The sequence below is a fragment of the Gopherus evgoodei genome, chromosome 2 (genome assembly GCF_007399415.2).
Source record: "Gopherus evgoodei ecotype Sinaloan lineage chromosome 2, rGopEvg1_v1.p, whole genome shotgun sequence".
In the NCBI taxonomy this organism is placed as follows: Eukaryota; Metazoa; Chordata; order Testudines; family Testudinidae; genus Gopherus; species Gopherus evgoodei.
The window spans coordinates 47,605,885-47,629,604 of record NC_044323.1 but is presented as its reverse complement, the minus strand read 5'-3'; the positions used below and the strand labels follow the sequence as shown (position 1 = coordinate 47,629,604).

At 41.2% G+C, this 23,720-nt stretch overlaps 1 protein-coding gene across 1 annotated transcript in view; it reads right to left on the bottom strand.

The window, feature by feature from the left end:
• Positions 1–10,024, bottom strand: part of COL1A2 (collagen type I alpha 2 chain) — a 50,117-nt gene extending 40,093 nt beyond the window's left edge. The window contains exons 1-6 of the mRNA XM_030550582.1: positions 9,807–10,024; positions 7,075–7,082; positions 6,399–6,416; positions 5,692–5,727; positions 3,767–3,850; positions 2,077–2,133 (exon numbers count right to left, since the gene is read on the bottom strand). Coding sequence (XP_030406442.1) covers positions 2,077–2,133; positions 3,767–3,850; positions 5,692–5,727; positions 6,399–6,416; positions 7,075–7,082; positions 9,807–9,876 — 273 coding nt within the window. The 5' untranslated portion in view covers positions 9,877–10,024. The remainder of the gene's footprint in view (positions 1–2,076; positions 2,134–3,766; positions 3,851–5,691; positions 5,728–6,398; positions 6,417–7,074; positions 7,083–9,806) is intronic.
• Between the last annotated feature and the right edge of the window lie 13,696 nt (positions 10,025–23,720).

The following is a 23,720-nucleotide window of genomic DNA, read 5'->3' as shown; positions in this document are numbered from 1 at the left end:
GTGGCATTTAGAAATAAAGAATTAAATATTTCCTACAAGCAGATTTTGCTAAAATTCAAGATCTAAGAGATTTCTCACTATGAAATCACACAAGTTTTGGAAACGATTAAGGAGTCCATTCTTCTTGCCATATGGGTTCATTATTCCCATTCATGCTAACAGAATTTACTCATGCAGTACCTGTAGAATAGCAGTTTCCATTAAAAATGAATCATTTACCCATCGCAATAATATCCTAATCTTATCTTTTTCATGGAGACCACAGTTATTTACTCTCACATGACTGGTTATACACATTATTGGTATGTGGGGGAAGTAGGAGTACAGTAAACATGGGCATGGCTCAGATTCATTTTGAACATGTATAAATTCCACTCTGCCCAATCTTTCAGTGCTTCTGCACTCAAAACTCCCACTGAAGATAAGAAAAGCTTTGAATGCAGATTGATTTTCACTGCACTACATTTTTATTTAGGGCTGGAACAGAAGAAAAAAGTATTAAACAACAATCAGGCGCAGGCTCATCTTTCTGCATGTAGCACCATTGGTGTTGCTGGTAGGGGGGTGATTTACTCTATTTGTTCACTCTTGGTGGAAAATTCTTTAGTTAGCACTTTGCAGCAGTGACAGTCACAGGTGACTGAATCTTCATCTACATTTTCTCACTTCCTCCCAGGGACAAAGACAGCCTCCATCTAGCTGCTCAGTTGTAAATTGTTTTATCCCTCCCCAGAGTTATCACTGAAGCATTACAAGACTCCCTGCTATTTGTTTCTCTATACACTGCCGAAGTACAGATACATTTTTATGATCTATTAATAGAGTACATATATATATGAACAAGTGATACATATTGGTTATGGAGGGAATGAGTGTGACTAATGCTATGACAGGCAGGTGTGCCAACATCTTTTTATGAAAGTTTCATATCTAAGCTGTTTTCAGGAATGGAAACACTAATTGATCAGCCCAGTACTAAACAGTTTAGCTGAACATGCTGGGGACAAATTCTACACTGAATTACAGCCATACATCCACTAGTAACTTGAATGGGGGGTTGCATAGCTGTAAAATAGGGCAGAATTTAACTCACTGATTACATTTTAGGTACATTGGCAACACTGATATTGTGTGTAGTCACTGTTCCTGGAGACAAGCGACAAATTCTACCTTAATTTACACCTCGACTACAATAGGGTTGCACAGATGTAACTGAAGGCAGAATTTAGCCCATATTCTGCTATCCTCATATACACACACAAAATGATCCAAATGGAGAAGCAAATATACTTCTAAAATGTCCCTTTCTACAGATTTAGCAGCAGTAGGTAGAAAAGGCTCTCCCTCAGAATGGGCTTTGCCTATATGTTTATCAAAAACAATTTGATCTTTACTCAAATCACTCTGTACTGGGAGACATATTTTATATGTCTGTTTTGCCTAATTAGTCTTAGATGTGATAAGCATTGGGAGTAAATGACTCACAGAATCCATGGACCAAATTATGCCCTTATTAAACCAATGCAACCCCAATGAAGTCAACAGAGTCATACAGTCATGGGGCAGAACTTGCTTCCACAAGTTCATCATATCAATGGTGCTGAGATGAACTAGCTGAGATAGCTCTTACCAGGTCCATCTTGGCATGACTGAGATTCATTTCACTGTCAACTTTCTTCATTCCCAAAACACAATTTTCTTATGTCTCATTATGAGGAAAGGGATAGTAAATAAAACAAAATTACCTAAGATCAGAACATGAGCTTCCCTGACAAAATAAGGGTCGGATCCTCAGCTGGTCTATATCAGCATAGCTCCACTGATGTCAAAGGAACTACAGTGAGATACACCAGCAGAGGGTCTAGACCTAAGAATGTACTGCAAACATTTTCCATTGCCCTGCATCAAAAGAGCAGCAAAAGCTTTACATTGACTCAGACTCTGATATGATCATCACATATATTTTGAACTATGTTGTCAGTTATGATACATGTAAGAAATGTAGTAAGAATCCAAATGAAATATTTAATAAACGTATCTATGTAAGTTGTCAAATGAAGGAGAATGTTCGCCTACCATGGGTCCTTGGCCGTAATCAGCTGCTTTCGATGGATCATACTGAGCAGCGAAGTTCTGTAGGAGAGAGAATGTTTGAAATTGATATTACACAGAAGAACTTCATTAATACTATCAGGCTTTTAGATCTATTTGATATGCTCAGATTATCTGATTTTTGTTATATTTGCTGGATAATGTTTTAATTTCCTTAAAATCTATCAACATTTATTGAGTGCATTTGTGTTTATTCAAGAAACTAAATTTTCCTTAGTAATAATTATGCCATTTCACACAACTCTCTCAGCAACATTTGTTCAACAGTAGCTGAGAGAGACTGATAACGTGAGTTGAAAATTCAGAACATGAAACTTACGCCCATTTGGAAGAGGTAAATATTCTTAAATCACCTAAATCATTTTGGATAAGTCTCAATTTGAGATACTATGTACATTTATCATTGCATCAACCAGCTGCACTTAATGTTCCACCCCTTTGAGCCTTCAAGTGAGCTAGGGCTCTGCAGCTTTCCAGAATATCTGAAGTGCCTACATTCTCAAGAAAACTATAGTGGACTTTATTCACTTCCATCAACATGAGCCTTGCAGATTTTTACAGAAGGAGAGGTTTTCCTTACTGAAATCTTTAGAGAGAAAATGTTCTGTCCAACTATTAAACCAAGATGAAACAGAAAATATTCCTTTCATGCTTTGGGTTCCTTTCAAATTCCTATTATTTTAACTTAATCTTTTTATTTCAATTTAATGTCTGCTAAAAGGGAAAAAACAACAAACAACAAACCCCATTTCTTTTCCCAGTGAAAAGGAAAGTGAGTTAATCTCCCTGGTGCCCCAGGGATTTACAGTGCCTGCCCATTAACATGTCATCTCTAAGACCTTATGCCTCTCATGACGCTAATGTAGGGCACTCAAAGGGTTAAACAGGCATATCAAGGCCTTTTGAGAACAAGCGAAGCACACATTGTTTCTGCAAGAAGGCTAGAGGTGACATGATCCATTTAAAGTCTGAGACACTAATATTGTTCATATTGAAAAATTCAGAGGGAAGAAGGATGTAGTTTATTTATTAGTAAGTAAGAAAGAGGCTAGGACATACTCTCCAACATTCCCATATACGCAACTTCAGCACCGACTGTTAACTTCTAAAAAGTTAGCACAGTCTGAACTTCCATAGCCATGTTGTTTCACCATAACAGTACTTTTACTAGATTTTTATTTTATTTATATTTTATATATTTTATATTATTTCTACACTTGGTTTCAATACTAACATCCCCTCACCTGAAGCTAACAGCAAAAAGTGCTGTCTTGTTTGCCCATGTGCTTAATCAGTATGGATTTCATTTAGTTAATTCCTGAATAACAAAAATATGTTATGGGTGCACAGATCTGAGATGTTCAGACAAGAAAAAAATAACATTAGGGAATCAAGGAGTTAATTCTCCCCTTCATGCATGTGCTAAGCACCCTACTGACATTTATATGGGTCCCAAATTCATCATGGGAAATATAGCCCTTGAAGAATATTTCAGTGAAATGGAATGAAGAATCCCATCCCATTCCAAGCCCAACAGAATGTTTTATCCTATTCTAAAGTGAAATGCCTTTATTTTCTGATATATGATCTTTAATCATCAGATGCTACAATGCATGGATGATCAGTTTCAGCAATGAAAATTTGGATGTCTTACTCCGCCAAGACCTGGAGGACCAGGGGGGCCTGGTGGCCCTGGTGGACCATCTTCACCATCTATGCCTGGTACACCTGGTAGACCCTAGAGTCAAAAAGATGAAAATGAAGTGAATGTTAGGAGTAGTTGAAGAAGACTCTGAACTTGTGAAATCATAAGTAAGAAAGAGGCTAGGACATACTCTCCAACATTCCCATATATGCAACTTCAGCACTGACTGTTAACTTCTAAAAAGTCTAAACTTCCATTGCCATGTTGTTTTACCCTAACAGTACGTTTCCTATGTTTTAGAGCATTGAGGCTCTTTGGAGATTTTATTAGATCCATGCTCTCAAAAGTGGCTGCTAAATTGGGGTGTTCAATTTTGAAGTACTGTCAAATTTTGTACCCACAATTTGCACACACAAGGCCAGATTCTGTCATCCTTATTCACACTAAGTAGCACCAAGAGGATATTCGAAGTGAGTATGGGCAACACACACTGGTATAATCACTTGTGCCCAAATGTCACAAATTAAGTCTTCTGCAGATACAAATAACTGGCATGCAACAACTGTGGACACAAATGGCTGGGTGTACAAAATTGCCCCTGAAAACTGGGGGGAAGTCAGCGGAGGCTCGCTGGGCAGAACCTCAACTGGTGTAAAACAGCATAGCTTCATTACACTCAATGCAACGAGGCTGATTTACATTGAACTGTGGATCTGGCCCAATATAGTTACAAATCTGATAACAGAGCAAAACAGAGTGCGATAAAGATTTTTGGTTCTGTCCCTCTACCGCAATTGATGATACTCTTCATTTGCTATAATTGCTTGAAACTGCATATACACAACCAAACTGTGAGCCAAATCTAGCCTTAGTTACACCCATGCAACCTCACCGCACTGTGCCTTCAGTCACAGGTGTGATTGAGGACAGCATTTAGATTACTCTGTATTTTGGGCGCAAACTGTTCTCCAAATGAAATCAGTGGTAAAACTCCCATTGACTTCAGCTGGAGCAAGACTGGGACCACTGTACACGCACGCACACACACACACGCGCACTCTATATATTGTTACAATAGGGAAAATAATTCTTAAATGGATTTAGGTAGAAATAAATAGTGTAAAGCAAATATACATCCCCAACTATACGTATTCTTCTTGATGGTTTACAGTGTGGGCTTCAAAGCTTGTAAGTGATCGTTACACAAAATATGCACCATATCATGGCATTTCCATGATATAAAATGATGCAAAATCAATGCCATCACTACTGCACCTTGTGAAGATAAAAAATATGCCTCCCAAAAAAACTTGTGTGACACAAAAGCAAACCAGAAAAACAAAATGAATGTAAATAATAGGAGTATGTGAAAGTTGTAATTAGATATGTAACTATCTTCATTTACAGTTACATAAACAAAATCTACTAACACCTCCTTCTCAGTAGACCAGTAGAATATATATTTGCCTACAAAAGTTTTTTCAAGCCATGTATATTTGATTTACAATAAGTGAAAGCTTCTTAGGGCAGGCTTTGTCTATTCTGCTTAGTGTTTTACATAGTTTTAATCTTTATCCAATGCTTTGAACCAGCTCTGAGTCTGCACCTTTCCATGTCAGCTTTTCTTCTCCACTTTCATGTTACCTGCCTCCACTGTGTACAGTTGGAAATTATTCTTCAGACTATTGACCAAAGGTACTAGGCCAAGTTCTGAACTCACACCCGGGCAGAACTTAGCCAAGCTCCACAAGTGTCACCCAGGGCAGAATTTGTTCTGTCATGTAGTATACCTTTTTATAAAAGTGTGTACACAAAACTCTCAGAAGTGAATTTATTTCATTACTTGTGCTTTAATGTGGTTGGTTCTTTTCTACTGTTCCTCCAAAGACAATTGTTATAACAAAAATAGCTGAACAACAACTGTGGTTCCTTACCCTTTCTCCTGGTGGCCCTTTGTCTCCTCTGGGACCCTGCAGGAAGAGAAAGAAAACAATGTAATTTGCTGTGCAGTCCTCCAGCAAGACATATGAATGCATATAAACCAATCGTATTGCTTAGAATAATCAATTTGTGAAAGTGTGACAAAACTACTATATTATATATTTCACTTGTAGGGAAGAGATCAGTTATATCTATCAAAGTAACTATAACTTATTGAGAAGGGAGGAGTAGACTATAACAATAGTCTGTGGAAACACATCCATGTAAAGCTGATTTTTGTTTTACTGCACACTGAATAATTAGTACTAAAGTGTTATTTATTTCTAAAAACAACATGTATTTTTTCTGTCCTTATAGGCATCACTGTTGTGTAAAGTGTGTATTTGTCATCAATTACTTTTTGAAATGTTCTCAAGAATGCTTTTCTAAATATAACTTAGTTCTCTGTGTGCACAATTCTGCTGTCAGGTAAAACAGTGTAAATCCAGAATCTATGTTTACACTGGTGTAAATATAGCCCAACAGCTGTTTTCTTCTTTTTACTGTCTAATAATTTAAGTGCTAAATTGGTCAAGTGTCTGAAAAACAGCTTAAATATGTTTCCTTTCAACTTATATCCAACAAAATGTTAGTTTGCCTGTGAATATTTCATGTTATCAAAATACTTAAACAATCATTAATAAATAACAACAACGCTTACCCTCCGCCCTGCAGTTGCCTAAAAGGAATGAATTATAACAAAACTGAAATTAATAACAGTTCCATCCCAAATCCTATTAAATTACTATAATGTACAAACACAAAGATTCAGCCTCTTAAATCAAGTTTTATATTTTGTAAAAAAATATCTATATATCTATATAAATGACTATATTTGTGAAATTGCTCTAAAATCTAGGAGGAATTATGTATATAGTACACATTCTGTTAGATTATTACTATATACAGCTATCTGTTAAAAACCTACGTATAAAATTGGCTAGTTTATATTTACCACAGCATGCAAACAAGGTATAAATAAAAACACACCTGAATTCATTCATAATCCTTTTGATGAAATGACGTTTATAGAGATACTTAAGCTTTAAAGTATAATAATCTCCAACCCAAGGGCCATGTATAATATCCAAATGTCACCGCTATGTTATTTCCTCTTTATATTATTTTCACCTATGAAGGCAGTCTCTTAAAAAAGCCCTGCCCATTTGGAAATTGGGGTGGGCACATTTCTAGATAGTCCCTATAGCACTTAATAATTGCTAGCTTTACCATGATCATCTTGGGAATTAAGGTAAGTGAATGCCAATTCTGAAGAAAAATGGTGCCTAGCTAGTTAGTTAAGGGTGATATTGTATATTGAATGAAATTATACTGACCTCATTTGCTGGAAAAGGGAGGAAAAAGAAGAAAAAATAGATTGTAGGTTACAATAACGTTAAAAAGCTTACATTTCAATGCTTTTAAAATACCCAACATTTAATTATTATTATTAAAATGTTAGTTTACAGTAGCAATTATTGAGATTTTATGTGGAGAAACAGATTGAATAAGGAAATTAAATACAGAGCTACATTTTATATTGTAAGACTTGGATGTACTATGTGGACCTGATCCTGCAGCCCTTTCTCAGGAAAATCTCCATCAAAATAATGATTGGGCCTAGGGCTGGGGGGGTGGGGGGAAAGAGGAGGAGAAGGAGAGGAGAGCAAGTCTGTGTGTGTAAGAGAGAGACATAGAGACAGATTGAGGGACAAATCCAGCAACACTGATGCATGCAAAGATCTTGATTGAAAGGAATAATTTTCCATTTTCTTGTAAATGGCTCCAAGCTCATTTTTATGAAGTTTGTGGGAGGGGCCTACTTCAACTCACCAGTATTTCTGATATGAGAATTCTAAGCACAATGACTACAGATACATTGTATAAGAAAGTAATTAGATTAGCCATTAAATGATAAATAACGTTCGTTATGCACATTTTTTATATTTAGTACTACAGAACAAATCGTTCAAAGGGTTCTCACTGCCTTTTAGTGCTTTAAATTCTCAAAATGAAAAATCTATAAAATTATGTTTTTCTCATTTTATTTAGTTTTTACAAACTGCAAGCAATTTAGTCAAAAAGTGTCTATTCTGGCTCAAAATTGAGCACGTTAATCTGTACTTTACACTATATTTTGACCACACTGAATTGATATGTTTAAAAATTGGGTTTGCATCACTTAGATATTCAGTTTGGCAATTTATTAGGATCAAGACCAATGCCAGTGGCTGGTACAGTTTAACAGAAAGATGACTGGTATAATCCAATATACAGAAAATTGATATGTAAAACTTATTACTAAAACATCAACTTGGTGTGCTCCCAAATACCAAACTGAACTCTAAAAATGTAAAAGTCTGGGTGTTAAATAATTATTTCAGGATAAATTATTATGCTTTTGGAAAAGGTCATATGCTCTTAAGTTTAGGGTTGACTGACATAATGGGATTCTCCCACGAATCCCCTTTGTTTTTGGAAGGTCTCTTTCTCTCTTAAAACGTTACTGGATTTGGAAAATGTGTTACTATGTCTTCTTACCACCAGAGGGAGAAAAATGTCTATGTTTAGCCTCAACCAGGGAGTTGCGAGGGTCAAATTGATAATAAGTAGATAAAATTTAAAAAAAATAGTGGAAGAGAGGAAACCAATATGGTCGTAAAGATACTACAATGATAACTTTTTACATCTTTAGATCCCTTTCTGTGCTCTGGACAATGTTATTTGACACTGGTCATCATCGCAAAGTCATTGCTGACTTAATACTCTTGACAGATCAACCATCTGTCAGAAAGGATGTCATTGAGTAAAAGCATCATCTGTAAAACAAACAGAGTTTGCTTGTGTGTAACATATTGGGTATTTTAGGGAAAATTAATGGGAATATTGTGTTCAAAAGCTTACTTATGGCACCCATGTGGCATTTGAAGGAATACAGCTGGCACAGATGTATTTAACCAGTTAGATCACTTGTCTAGAGATGCTTCCACATAGGCTCTATGTGCAGCTCATTTGTATAGAAAGTTATTTAAAGAAACAAGTGTTAGGTGTGCAAATGAACTTCAAACATTGCATTAAAGCAAAGGGACTCTTGAATTTCTCATTCAGTTAAGAGACAAGACTTGTTACAACCGCTAACGTCTGGTTTGAAAGTTTACCAGAAGGGGTCACTATTCCTGAGCTAAGTGAGCGTGCAAGAGAAGAGCTCAGCGTCTCCATAAGGCAATACTAGGAATATTAGTTCACTTTTACACAAGAGCTCAAAACACCTTTTTTCACATTATCAGATTTTTTTCCTAACAAGTGTTTTCTTTGTCTCTCCAAATGTAGGATTTTAACTTTTCAAGGAAACAACCAGCCAACCCGCAAGAGATCTGAACTTTAATAACTCCTCCTTTTGGGGCTGGAGCTAACCAACCGAAACATTCTCCATTGTTTTCCAGAGTAAATCCATTCCCACTCCACCGACTTTGAGACGGGGTGCCCTGCACTACTCGTTTCCTCCCTCCAGAGGGCGCCACTTGGGCAGAAGCCAGCAGCAGCAGCCCAGACAAAATGTACAACGCCCTAACGTTACTGTTCTTGCAAGGAGAGGGTAAGCTGTTCCTTTTCAATCCCTCCCCCCATGGACCTTTTAAAAAGTTAGTCTGAAGTGCTACACAAGTATAATTATAGTGCAGCTAGGAGGATTGCTCTGCAATATCCCCCTGATAGGAGTTGAAGCATCTGCTCACAAATGAAGACTTTCCATTCTCCTTTGGAAAACAGCCCATCTTCTTTAAGGAGAAAGAGGGAGCTCCTTGGCCTCCTGCCACCCTCAGACAGAAAAAGGAGCGGGGTTTTTTGGGTGTGTGTGTGGCTTTTAAAAAAGTGAAAATCCGAACTGGGAGGACAATCTGCAGTGGCTCAGTGGCAATGACAGATGCTGGCTGTATAGCTCCACATTGACAGACCCCCGACCTCCTCCTCACCCTCAAAGGACAAGAAGTCTAGGGAGAGTGGGGAGTCTAGGTCACCCCCCCCAAAAAAAGAGACCTCCCCACACCGCAAACAAGCTGAAAGCACTTACATTGACATGTTGCTAGGTATGAAGTTACTGCGAGCAGCAACAAAATCCGTGTATCCACAAAGCTGAGCATGTCTAGTTGCTAGACATGCAGACTCCTTGTGTTGCAGAGCCCCTGGTCGGTGGTTAGATATTACCTATGGGACGCAGGCATACAGCCGTGGCGAGTAACTCCAAACTCAGCAGAAACCTGCTGCCCGGGATGCTAAAATAATAAAGCCCCGCTCGGCCGTATTTATACGGCAGGAGGTTCCCTGGGCTGGCCGGTCCCCGAACGCCTCGCAGCCAATGGCGGAGCAGCAGCCCTGGGGGCCCCGCGAGGCTCCCAGGCCGTCACGTGCTCCTTATCGCCGACCTGCCCCGGCAGCTTTGGCAGCAGCTGGGGGGCTGGAGCGAGGGCGGGGCAGAGGGCGGGGGGGGGGGGGCAAATTGGTTCCATTCTTCGTGAGGACGTGGCCACTTTGAGGCTTTAAAAAGGAAAATCTGACTCGCTGTCTGGTTTGGCTTCCACGTTGGGGTGGGGGTGTGGAGGGGGGTGGGAGCGGCCAACCTGCTCGGGAGCTTTCGAGCTGCCGCCGGGAAGCTGCTTTCAAAGCAGGAGCTGTCCAGGTCCTGCGATACCTCGCGCCCTGCCCGGCTCGCGGGGAAGGGGGAAGCAGCGAGGGCGACAGGGAAGAGGTGGATCGGCCTGGAGCCTGGTGTGGCTTTGCTCCCCGGGATCCCACACTGGAGCAGCACAAGCGGGACGCTCCTACCGACCCCATCAGATCCGGATCCCCATGCGTCCCCGCACTACTGCACCTCAGACCCCTGATCCGCCACCTGCAGCCTGCCTAGCCCCCCATTAATAAACCACTGGGGTAGATGCCCTGCTTCCCGCCGCCTGGCACAGGCTGGCAACCAGCCACAGCAGCACCTTGCTTGCATCTGTTCAAAGCAGAATTCGTTTCCAGATGAGCCAGCTTCTGTCCCAGGCGGTAACGCCAGCCAGGACTCGGGCTTCCAGTGTGTCCTTCCCTCTCGGTTTGTGCAATGGGTTTTGCAGCGGGACAGGCAGGGGCAGTAACGGGTCCTGCCAAATTCCCACTCCATTGACCCTCTCTGTGCCACTCTCAGCCCCACGGAGAGCACGGAGAGGAGTGGGAGTTTGCGTGGGTGCACAGTCTGCGCGGTTACCAAAGAAAGAACACACTCTGAGCAATGGTCCCAGCTGTTCGTTAGCAGCGCCTTGCCAGCAAAATGCAGCTCTTTTAACGTCTTCTGCAGTGAGCTATATAGACACTAACGCTATTAACAGATTGTATACATACATATACATAGTGCTCCATCATCCCCTTTCCTCCCCACCCCATATGCCCCCTTTCATCTGGAACAGAAATCCAGCTGATCAAAGATGCCACATATTTACGACACGTTACAATTAAACGCCCCGAGTCTGGGTCCCGGACATCCCTGCTCCCTCACCTCCTATTCCTCACCACCACCCCCGTTCCTTTCCACCTCTGCCAGCTTTAGGGCTCTGGCTGGCTCCCAGTGCAACACAGAAACAGGGCGCGGGACGCTAGGAGATGAGCTTTCCCCAGTGTCTTACAGTGCCAGATTGTCTATGCCATGGCCTCAGCCAGAGGCACGTGGGGTTAAATCTGTCTCCAGCATCAGCATCTCTCGGCTCGCTTGCCTCTTCCCCTGTAGCAGGCGGCCTCGCTCGCTGCGATCTGCGCTAGCTGAAAGGGAAACTGACGTGGTCATTCCCAAGCGCCAAGATTGGGTTTCCAGCAGCTCAGGTCTGCCTGCCCCCGCTGCCCTGGCCCGAGACAGCTGTAGGTAGCTCAGGTGCAGCCCGATCCGCCTCTCGCGGAGCAGTTCCCAAGCCCCCTCCAGTAAGTTACTTCCCTTCCTCATTAAAAGGAGCCAAGAGCCGAACAGACGCGGTTAATTGAAAGGCATCTAGCCTCGGGGGGCTGGGATCCAAGCCTGCCCCAGCTCCCAGCAGAGGAAGGGGCGACAAAGGGGCCTGCGGGCTGCAGTTGCTCACAACTCCCCCCCACCCCTTGTTGTTGTTATTCCAAGGCAGAGACATTCCTGCTCAGACACACGAACTAGCAGCAACAGGTCCCTGCTTTTCCAAAAGGCTGCTGTGTACATGGGGCAGGGCGGCTCAGAAGGAGCCCCTGGCAGAGGAAAGCAGCTGTTCTTCGGAGATGCTAACTCTGCGCACTGGATGCACCTCTGCCGTTTGAGCTCTTGTTTTCCTTCCCTTGCTGAAACGTTTCCCGTCAGAGTTTAGGTGTATACTGAAGCGCCACTGTGTTCGGCCAGGTGCTGCTGGGTAGTGGGAAAATGGGAGCTGCTGCAGCCACTGGACATTGCAGAAAGCCCCTCACTTTGTACTAGATACAGCAGCAGCGGAAGTTTAACAGGCACGCCACATTGACTCAGCAGCTAATGCCACGTTGTTTTATTTCACATGCTCTGTGTCAGTAGCGTTACCAGAACCAGTCAAAGGAGAAATTAGTGACCCCTCGCTCATCGCTATGGAAGTGTGTTTATATCCAGACCAATACTCAGTCATGGTATGGGACTTGCTCTAAAAACAAGAACACTGACGCTAAAAACATGCATCACAAACAAACCTTCATACTCTTACCTAAAACATCTAATTATACCTATTCTGGCTACAAGATAGCTTTAAATCATGTATTCATTTGACAAAATACACCCTACCACACAACAGCAGAGGTGCTGGAAAAATTAGTACAGAAGAGATGCGGAGTACTATTTAACCTATGTGTAAACCCTAGATGATGGAATAGACTTCAGGCCCCCAACACTCCTAGTTCCAGCACTTACATCAGACAAACAGACTATAATACAGTAATAAAACAATGATACTTAGCATAAAACCTTAAATACTATCTACAGTCTGTGTATTTCAGGTGTGATAGTGACTGACATACAATATGACAAAAAAGAGAACCCAGCTAACATATTTATTTCCATTATATTTAAACTTCTTAAGCTGTATCAAACTCATTCAGTGAGGCTCATGTCAAGAAAGAAAATAATAAGGATGTTCCTGACACTATTATTCACAATAAATAGTACTTTATGCTTGGGATAGTCCCACTGAAACCAATCATCTGACTCTGTGCCCTGGTAATGTCTCTTTGCTGCATTAAAAAATATAATTTTGACTCTAAATGACTTCAGTGGGAACATAAATCACTATACACCGAACAGGTGGGTTGAATCTGTTCAAATAAAATAATTTCTAATCCATCTGAATTATTTCAGATAAAGGCGGCCTGTCTAGTTTAGTGTATTAAAGGCCTAGGAGGACACATTCAGCATGGGTTTCTGTGCTGGTGCAGAAGTCCAGGCACATGGAACAGCTTGCAGGATTGGGATTAAAATGCCAAATTCCATATCAGCCAGCATCTTGTGGGGTAAAAAAAAAAGCAGAATCTATAGTTATATAAATTATTGTCTGATTTGCAGGGCTCCTCCATGAGAGAGAAGGTTCGCCTGGCCATTTTCACCACCATTCAAAAAACATCTACATCAGCCTGCCCTTGCTTTGGTGATAGGGATTTTTCACCTCCCACCCTTTCAGATCTGGATGGGGTGCAGGGGGCAGGAGGGGGAATGACACCATTGCCAGTGCTTCATCACCACACGTGAGCTGTAAAGCCAGCTGGCTCTGAGACAGGAGTGCTCCAGTCCTTTGCATACAGAGGAGAGGGAGATGGAGAAACCTCTTACATGAACTGAAGAAGGAAGTGGTCCTTCAGCAATCAGCATAGCTTTTCCCTATTGACTGGTTGGTTTCTCCATTAGACCCATAGCAGGTTTGGAAAAACTACAGTCAAGGAGGAAGATCTTTATTGCACCAGTGTAATCTGAAGTAGTTCCGTGGGAGCTCAGTATAGGGTAAAAAAATCTGCCTTGTACATGTGTAGGAGAAAAACATTTTTCTCCTCTCTCTGCAGCCATGCTGGGGCCACTCACAGGACCTTTGTGCCTGACCTGTTCTGCTGGCCAGTTTGTGGGTCCCGGCCAAAGAACTCACCTCTTCTCTACCCTCATTAGGGTGACTTGGAGCCCTGCTGGGTGATTAAGTGAAAGTAGGTCTTGTGCTTCTTTCTGGGCAAAGATTGACTGTACCTGGCAGCTGCACAGAGAGAGTAGGGAACAGAGGTAAGACTTCAGATATCTGTCCCTCCTTGTGCATCCACACATCAGCCAGACACAATCTGGGATAAAGCGAGCACATTCTGAATGGTATTCTCAGACTCAGAGCTGGCCTTTGGTGTCTATGAAGCCCTGGGCCATCTTGATTTGAGGGAGGTAGACATGTAAGGGGGAAGCTCAGCTTTCTGTTCTTTACTAAAGTGAATCTCCAGCTCTTTGCTTTCTTGGGCTGGTGAAAGGGGAGAAGGGTTAGAGAGATCTCTTCTTCTCTTCCACCACACACACATTCTAAGTTAAGCTAAATTCATTCATTTTGGGGTGTGTCCAAAAGAATCATCATTCTTATTCTCCTTAAAAGAGAATCTGATCCTCCTCCCCCAAAATCTTCAGGCTGGTCTCATTCATAGTGGTGTGATCATGGCATACAGCAGTTAGGTATGCTCAGGAGAAGGTGTCAAATATTGCTTAGCAAGTCTGCTAAAGAATGCTAAGACCATCTCTGATGCTTGGAAAGATTAAAGTGTTTCCGAAGAACACTGGGTCTTCAGTGTATTCTCCCTCCTTTTGGAACCACACTGTGAACTGGAAAGTTATATGCATTTCTGGCAGAAAATAATAGCTATAGCAAAGTTCTTATTTTGTAAACACTTTTGCTAGCACAGGCACATTGAAATTCATTGGAAAGAGTAACATGACATCCCTTGCAGCCTTTAGTATAACAGAAATGTCTTGACCAACCAGCCCTAACCAAAATTAAAATTTAAAAAATGGAGAAAAATATAGTATCAGCCACCGTACTCTTAGGATACATTTTTGCATTACATCTTATTCAGCATTTGAAGAAATTATCTTGTCTAAACACACTATAGCCAGCAATGCCCTAGGCAAAATTCAAACTGAAATTGCTAATACAAAATATCTCCTGACAACTCTGCTACAAAAGCAAACTTAGAAAGATAGGAGCTTCCAGAGAAAGTCAAATGAGATTTATTTCTTATAATTTTCTATCCTGTAGCATATCTATTAAAAAAGCTCATGTAAATGGTCAGAAAGATAGAGTTCTTTGCAATAAGTTCCAGTGGGAGGATTCACTCATGGAAAGAGTAATTTTTCCCTACTTATTTCTTCAAAGAACTATAAACTAATCCTCAATCTGAAATAGTTGTCCAGTCCAGTAGTTTAATCCAGTATGGCAAATCCTTTGTTCCTAGAAAATATACCATAACAGAGCTATAGTATACTGAGAAGAAAGAGTCTACATCCCTGAAACCACCACCTCTATATACAGAGATGGACTTTACGACTGGTTGGAATGCTCTTGGAGTCCAGTTCACCTGTCACTGAAGTCAATAGGAGGTCCCTTGCTGTCTGTCACCAGGATTGAGCTATTTGGGGATAACAAGATCTTCTTGGAGGCGGGCAATTCAACTCTAGTACTCATTCGCAATGGAAAAGTCAAAATTGGTTCTTTAGGATTCAATACAAGAACATATTTATTTCCTGAGCTAGCTGGGGACTGATTGCTATTGGTTGCTAGCTTAATTAATCAGCAGTGGATTTAATATCAGAGTGTTGGAAGTAGTAGGGACGTGATATACAGCACTTGAGTTGGGGGGAAGAAAAAGTTGGCAGGCCCACTACTGCACCCTTTCGGTGGGATGCAACTGACTTCCTGTGCTTCACTGGTCTCATTCTGTAAATAATCGTGCTGAAAGAGCCAAGGCCTTGTCTTTTCTCAATCCCTCCCTCCCTGCCCCGGGTAGAGTAGTGAGGACTGCAATTGCCTAGATCTTGTATGAGGCATACAAAACGAAGGGTCTTTTCTCCTGACTGTGCATCCATGCAAGGCCATCCATGAACAACTTTATCCTTTATAAACATTGCATATTTCTCAAGGGAGATCAGGTCAAATTCATTCTTGGTATAACTTCAATGAAGTTACATCAGAGATCAACATGGCCCACTACATGATGAGATTGTCACTGACAAGTCATCTAGGTGCTATATTTCAGCTTCCTTACATCATTTTATGTATTTTACTTTGTAATTTAATTTCCTCAATTCTTTCTATCCCTCCTGCTTTGAAACAGTGAAGATATTAATAACAGAGACATCTCCCTCCATTAGTTTCACGGTGAAGAGAGGAGCAAGAAAAGGCCTTATTCATTCAATAGTCATGGAATTTTTATTAAAGCAGCCCCAGAAGGAAAGAACTCTCTCATTGGGTAAAATTTTCAAAAGTGTCAAAGTAAGTCTCACTGGTAAGATTTGAGTGCCTATGTCTCTTTTAAACATGAGACTTAAGCACTTTTGAAAATTTTACCCCTTGCCTGCAGGAATTCAGTCACTTCAGAAGCACAAGTCACTTTAATTTGCTTTCTATTAAAAAAAACTTCTGTCTTGTTTTAGATGACATGTGCAGTATGCAACATGTCTTTACCCATACAGCTGGCTATGTTAGACAGTAGATGTGCATACCAAACAGGATCCAAATATGAAGGATTCATATCCAAGGGAAGGGGCTCCCTAGATGACATAGAGAAGATTTTTTTCTAAATAGCCAGTTATGTTCTCATTATTATGACTAGAAATTGTTTTGTGTTTGCACAGAGGATTTGTACAGAGATATGGAAAACTGCAATTGTTAATATTTTAATAATTTAGGATTTGGATGGCAGTATCCATTTTACTTTAGAAATTACTGGTTGGTTTTTTATCAGTAATGAGCAGTTATTTTTCACTGTGCAGCCAAATTTTTCGATAGTTAATTCTAAGGCAAAGTACAGTTTGGTAAACCCTGAGAATTTAGCCAGTATAAATGTGGATTGGTATATTTATTGTATCCTGCCACAATAGGGATGGCAATGCCTAAATTATACTATGTTTTATGCTTTTCTCAACTAAAGCACATATGCTAGTAAAACTAGTGCAGGAAGGTGAGAATTTTTTTTTTTAATTGAAAGAATTCAGTGCTCTCTATTTCCTTTTCCCACCTCAACCTGTGCACTGTTTCTTGCACCTTTTATTGCTGGATCCTATTTCACTTTCTGGAAGATAATCTGTGGAGAACTGTAACAAAACTGGTAGTGATAAAAGAGGACACAAGGCCAATCAGTCTGATGTTCACTCTTGATAAGAAACAACAATGGATATTTCTGTTCCTTTATTAGGAAGTTGTTGCTTTGAGCTTAGTCTCTCTCCTCCCAAATTTCTTTGGAGAAGTTGCCCAATGAGGTCCTTCTTAACAGTATGAGAACAAGCCCACCAGGTTCTCCACTAATACAAAGAACAGAGCTACAGTCACTGCTGTGTTAAGGCTTCCATCCCTCCAGTATCATGGGCTGTTGGCACTTAAATAAATAAATAAATAAATAATTGTGCTGAATTCATTTGTTCTCAGGAGGAGCAACTATCACCACTGGTTCCAGTGAGAACAGATGACTAAGTGGGGAGGTTGGTGACAGCTGCAACCTGATAGCCTGGGGAGAAGGACTATTGTATGGACAAGATGATCAGATGAAAAGGATAACTTTCCATTACTATACTGAAGTGAGGACAAAATCTTAGTTTCAATGGACTAGTTCAGGACTGCCCCACTAAAACTGGCTATCCTACTCAAATGTGACACAAATTCTAGCAATGTCAGTCAATCAACAGGTTTCTGGATGGTAGTAGCTGCTAGTTAATGTATGTACAGTATTTCCCTATCTTCTCTTAATCCTTCAAATGCTATATATTGTGTAGGGGCCAAGGGGCTTCCTGGAATGCCAGTATAATCAAGGTTTGGTTCAAATCCTGACTGAAGGCTCTGATTGGTTCTTATTTTAACCAAACCATTTTGTCATTCTTTTGCTAGATGCATCAGTCCCAGCATGTGCTATCTACTTTTAAGATCCCTGTCAACCAATGTTTCTAGTTTAGGTCAAAGGTCGTACTTTAATATAGAGACAGACAATTTTTATGTGGCAATTTTTGAAGGTTCACTTTTCTAACAGAAAATTAGGAAGCAAGCTGTGTTTTGGAACCCTATGCACCTCACCTGTAGACTATTTTCCAGTTATAAACCATCAACTGGAATTTAAAAAGAGCTCTCACCATTGGTCTGACTCTGTTCCCAATGAAGTAATTGAATGGGAAATCCCATTTACTTCAATGGCAGTGGAGACAGGCTGACGTAAAGTTCTTTTGAAAAAGCCACATGACAGAATTTTAGAGTTACTTCTCTGTCTACTTTAAGCACCACATTAAGTTAGTTTTGTTCGCCCTTTCTATTTACCAGGCTGATAAATTTAGTTGTGACAGGATTATGATCTACAGTAGAAGCAAAAAGGACATAAAAACAAAGAAAGTACTTTTAAAAGGATCCTCAACCTCAAAAAGCAAAACAGCCGCAATGAAAACAATTGGTCAAAAAACCAGGTTAAATGATAGCAAGTCAGACACCAATAGAGTTACACCAGGGAATAATATGCTTCTTCGGATTTCATTTAGTAGGCTGGCAATGGCTCTTTTAAAATGCTTGACACCTTTCCTACTGAAGTTTTACATAGGTGCTTTTATGAAGGAAAGAAGGTAGCGTGCTACATCTCACAAACAATCCTGATGAGCACACTCGCTTTTATACTTATGAAGATAGTGAGAAGACACACAGTAATGATGAGTGCTGAATGCTAAATGCACAGGCAAGTCTCTAATATTACAGTCTGTTTTGGTGCTGTCTGCTTGGTGAACACTTTCAATAAGCAGATTACTGAAACGGAGATCACCCCCATTTAAGGCACAGATGTGCCTTTTGTGATGTAGTTGGTGCAGAGCTACCCTAGCCCCCCAGGAGCACCAGGAATTAATCCAGCTCAACAGCAGGGTGTAGACTCCAGCATTCACTGGGAGTGTCCCTTTGCAGCATACAGCAGACTCTCCCTATGCACTGGTCCTGCTCTGTGCACTGGTGTAGGCCATGAACACATCTCCTCTCCACCCTTTTAGGCCCCTGGGGGCCTGTAGGAGTGCGGTAAGACCAGTGCTTATGTGCCCTTGGACACAGGAACTGTAATTGTTCCTGCTAGCCTGGCCCTTTAACTCCCAAAGTGAAGGCTCTATCCACCCTCCCCTGCACTGAATATCCATATAAGATTCTGGCCCAAACTGTCCTTTAGAAGGCAGGCAAGTGTGTGAAATAATAAGCAGTTTCTACTAGAACTTTTCCAGTTGTGCTCCCCCTGATCATTCACAGGATTTGCTGTGCCCCTCTCTCCCTTACTTGTAATGTGAAACTGGGGTTTTGTGCTTTATTTGTAATCTGAAACTGTTTTTCAGGCTGGAAGGTGGAGGGGAAACACTGAGCTGAGACCATTCATACAGTTTAGTGTTAAAGCATCTGACTCACTCAAGAGGTCCCAGGCTCTCAACTAGTATTATATATGTTGCCAGTTTATATCTTAATATCACCTATTAATCATTAAATGAGTTTTAAAATTAATGAGAATCAAAATCAATTTTAAAGGCACAGTAAGCCTTCTGTAATGATGAAACTTATCAGATTGTTGAAAATAAGCCAGCCTGTACTTTTCTTTCTATGTTTGTTTTTTAAAAGGGTGAAAGGCTGGAGTTTCTTAGCCCCTCCATCCCAGAGAACCTCTTGTACCCCGCCTCCCCCAGTTTGTGCACCTCGGTATTAAAACTTAGTGTTCTCATAACAGGTTTTTCATTGGCAATGTAATTATTCAAGTTTTGTGCAGGGCAAGCTACTGGCTATTCAACGCCAAGAAACGTTGTGGCCATTGATGCACTGTGACAGTGCTGAGAGGTTTTTTCAATAACAGGTTTAGAGATATTTAAGTAGCTGACCCTCTCTGCCTAAAGGCTATGAAAAATAAAAATTAAAAAATGAGTGACTAGCATAAGAGTGATCTTGAATAGCACACTAGAGTGGCTGAGCAGTTTTATTATTAGGTACATGTATTAGATAGAATCTCATAAGAAAGATCACCTCCATCCAAAGAATTTGACAGTTCAGTGGGATGTATACCTGGCTACTAATGCCCACTATTTATTTGTTTTATGTAACATTTCAAATTGTATGTGATAGAATCCATGAGCTGCACACAGAATATATATACCTTGTCCATCTTTATGTTAGCTCAGTCAGAAAAGTACAGTTTTTTTCTTCACTTCTCTATCTTAAGTGTGGTTGAAGTTGTCAGAAAAATCCACCAATGACCTGAGGCATCCCGGGAGGTATGCTGCCTGCCAGGGGCCCGTATCCGAGACGTTACAGAGGCTTTGTCGAGGATTATCCGGCCTTCTGACTACTATCCCATGCTACTCATCCATGTGGGCACAAATGATACTGCGAGGTGTGACGCTGAGCAGATCAAGAGTGACTACAGGGCTCTGGGAGTACGGGTTAAGGAGTTTGGAGCGCAGGTGGTATTCTCTTCGATTCTTCCTGTTGAAGGTAGGGGTCCGGGCAGAAACAGATGCATCGTGGAGGTGAATGCCTGGCTGCGAAGATGGTGTCGCCAGGAGGGCTTTGGCTTCCTCGACCACGGGATGCTATTTGAGGAAGGACTGCTAGGAACAGATGGCGTTCACCTTTCGAAGCGGGGAAAGGCCTTATTTGCGCACAGACTGGCTAACCTAGTAAGGAGGGCTTTAAACTAGGTTCGACGGGGACAGGTGAGCAAAGCCCACAGGCAAGTGGGGAACAAGACCTGGGAGATGGGTTGGAAACAGGAGGGAGCACGGGCTATAATGGCAGAGAGGAAGGAGGGTCAGGGCAAAGCTGGGAGGCAAGATCAAACCAGTATCTTAGATGCCTTTATACAAATGCAAGAAGTATGGGTAATAAGCAGGAAGAACTGGAAGTGCTAATAAATAAATACAACTATGACATTATTGGCATTACTGAAACTTGGTGGGATAATACACACGACTGGAATGTTGGTGTGGATGGGTATAGTTTGCTCAGGAAGGATAGACGGGGAAAAAGGGAGGAGGTGTTGCCTTATATATTAAAAATGTACACACTTGGACTGAGGTGGAGATGGACATAGGAGACGGAAGGGTGGAGAGTCTCTGGGTTAGGCTAAAAGGGGTAAAAAACACAGGTGATGTGCTGGGAGTCTACTAGAGGCCACCTAATCAGACGGAAGAGGTGGATGAGGCTTTTTTCAAACAACTAACAAAATCATCCAAAGCCCAAGATTTGGTGGTGATGGGGGACTTCAACTATCCAGATATATTTTGGGAAAATAACACCGCGGGGCACAGACTATCCTAAGTTCCTGGACTGCATAGCAGACAACTTTTTATTTCAGAAAGTTGAAAAAGCTACTAGGGGGGAAGCTGTTCTAGACTTGATTTTAACAAATAGGGAGGAACTTGTTGAGAATTTGAAAGTAGAAGGAAACTTGGGTGAAAGTGATCATGAAATCATAGAATTTGCAATTCTAAGGAAAGGTAGAAGGGAGTACAGCAAAATAGAGACAATGGTTTTCAGGAAGGCGGATTTTGGTAAGCTCAGAGAGCTGATAGGCAAGGTCCCATGGGAATTAAGACTGAGGGGAAAAACAGCTGAGGAAAGTTGGCAGTTTTTCAAAGGGACGCTATTAAGGGCCCAAAAGCAAGCTATTCCGATGGTTAGGAAAGATAGAAAATGTGGCAAAAGACCACCTTGGCTTACCCTTGAGATCTTGCGTGACCTACAAAATAAAAAGGCGTCATATAAAAAATGGAAACTAGGTCAGATCACGAAGGATGAATATAGGCAAATAACACAGGAATGCAGAGGCAAGATTAGAAAAGCAAAGGCACAAAATGAACTCAAACTAGCTATGGGAATAAAGGGAAACAAGAAGACTTTTTATCAATACATTAGAAGCAAGAGGAAGACCAAGGACAGGGTAGGCCCACTGCTCAATGAGGAGAGGGTAACAGTAATGGGAGACTTGGAAATGGCAGAGATGCTTAATGACTTCTTTGTTTCGGTCTTCACTGAGAAGTCTGAAGGAATGTCTAATATAGTGAATGCTTACAGGAAGAGGGTAGGTTTAGAAGAGAAAATAAGGAAAGAGCAAGTAAAAAATCACTTAGAAAAGTTAGATGCCTGCAAGTCACCAGGGCCTGATGAAATGCATCCTAGAATACTCAAGGAGTTAATGGAAGAGGTATCTGAGCCTCTAGCTATTATCTTTGGGAAATCATGGGAGACGGGGGAGATTCCAGAATACTGGAAGGGGGCAAATATAGTGCCCATTTATAAAAAGGGAAATAAAAACAACCCAGGAAACTACAGACCAGTTAGTTTAACTTCTGTGCCAGGGAAGATAATGGAGCAGGTAATCAAAGAAATCATCTGCAAACACTTGGAAGTTGGTAAGGTGATAGGGAATAGCCAGCATGGATTTGTAAAGAACAAATCATGTCAAACTAATCTGATAGCATTCTTTGATAGGATAACGAGCCTTGTGTATAAGGGAGAAGCAGTGGATGTGATATACCTAGACTTTAGTAAGGCATTTGATACAGTCTCGCATGATATTCTTATAGATAAGCTAGGAAAGTACAATTTAGATGGGGCTACTATAAGGTGGGTGCATAACTGGCTGGATAACCATACTCAGAGAGTAGTTGTTAATGGCTCCCAATCCTGCTGGAAAGGTATAACAAGTGGGGTTCCGCAGGGGTCTGTTTTGGGACCGGTTCTGTTCAACATCTTCATCAACGATTTAGATGTTGGCATAGAAAGTACGCTTATTAAGTTTGCGGACGATACCAAACTGGGAGGGATTGCAACTGCTTTGGAGGACAGGGTCAAAATTCAAAATGATCTGGACAAGTTGGAGAAATGGTCTGAGGTAAACAGGATGAAGTTCAATAAAGATAAATGCAAAGTGCTCCACTTAGGAAGGAACAATCAGTTTCACACATACAGAATGGGAAGAGACTGTCTAGGAAGGAGTATGGCAGAAAGAGATCTAGGGGTCATAGTGGACCACAAGCTTAATATGAGTCAACAGTGTGATACTGTTGCAAAAAAAGCAAACATGATTCTGGGATGCATTAACAGGTGTGTTGTAAACAAGGCACGAGAAGTCATTCTTTCGCTTTACTCTGTGCTGGTTAGGCCTCAACTGGAGTATTGTGTCCAGTTCTGGGCACCGCATTTCAAGAAAGATGTGGAGAAATTGGAGAGGGTCCAGAGAAGAGCAACAAGAATGATTAAAGGTCTTGAGAACATGACCTATGAAGGAAGGCTGAAGGAATTGGGTTTGTTTAGTTTGGAAAAGAGAAGACTGAGAGGGGACATGATAGCAGTTTTCAGGTATCTAAAAGGGTGTCATCAGGAGTAGGGAGAAAACTTGTTCACCTTAGCCTCCAATGATAGAACAAGAAGCAATGGGCTTAAACTGCAGCAAGGGAGATTTAGGTTGGACATTAGGAAAAAGTTCCTAACTGTCAGGGTAGTTAAACACTGGAATAGATTGCCTAGGGAAGTTGTGGAATCTCCATCTCTGGAGATATTTAAGAGTAGGTTAGATAAATGTCTATCAGGGATGGTCTAGACAGTATTTGGTCCTGCCATGAGTGCAGGGGACTGGACTCGATGACCTCTCGAGGTCCCTTCCAGTCCTAGAGTCTATGAGTCTATGAGGCTAAGAACAGAAAATTCCAGCTGAATAGGCAATATTTTTTCCAAGAAGTTATAAACATCTGAACATTCAA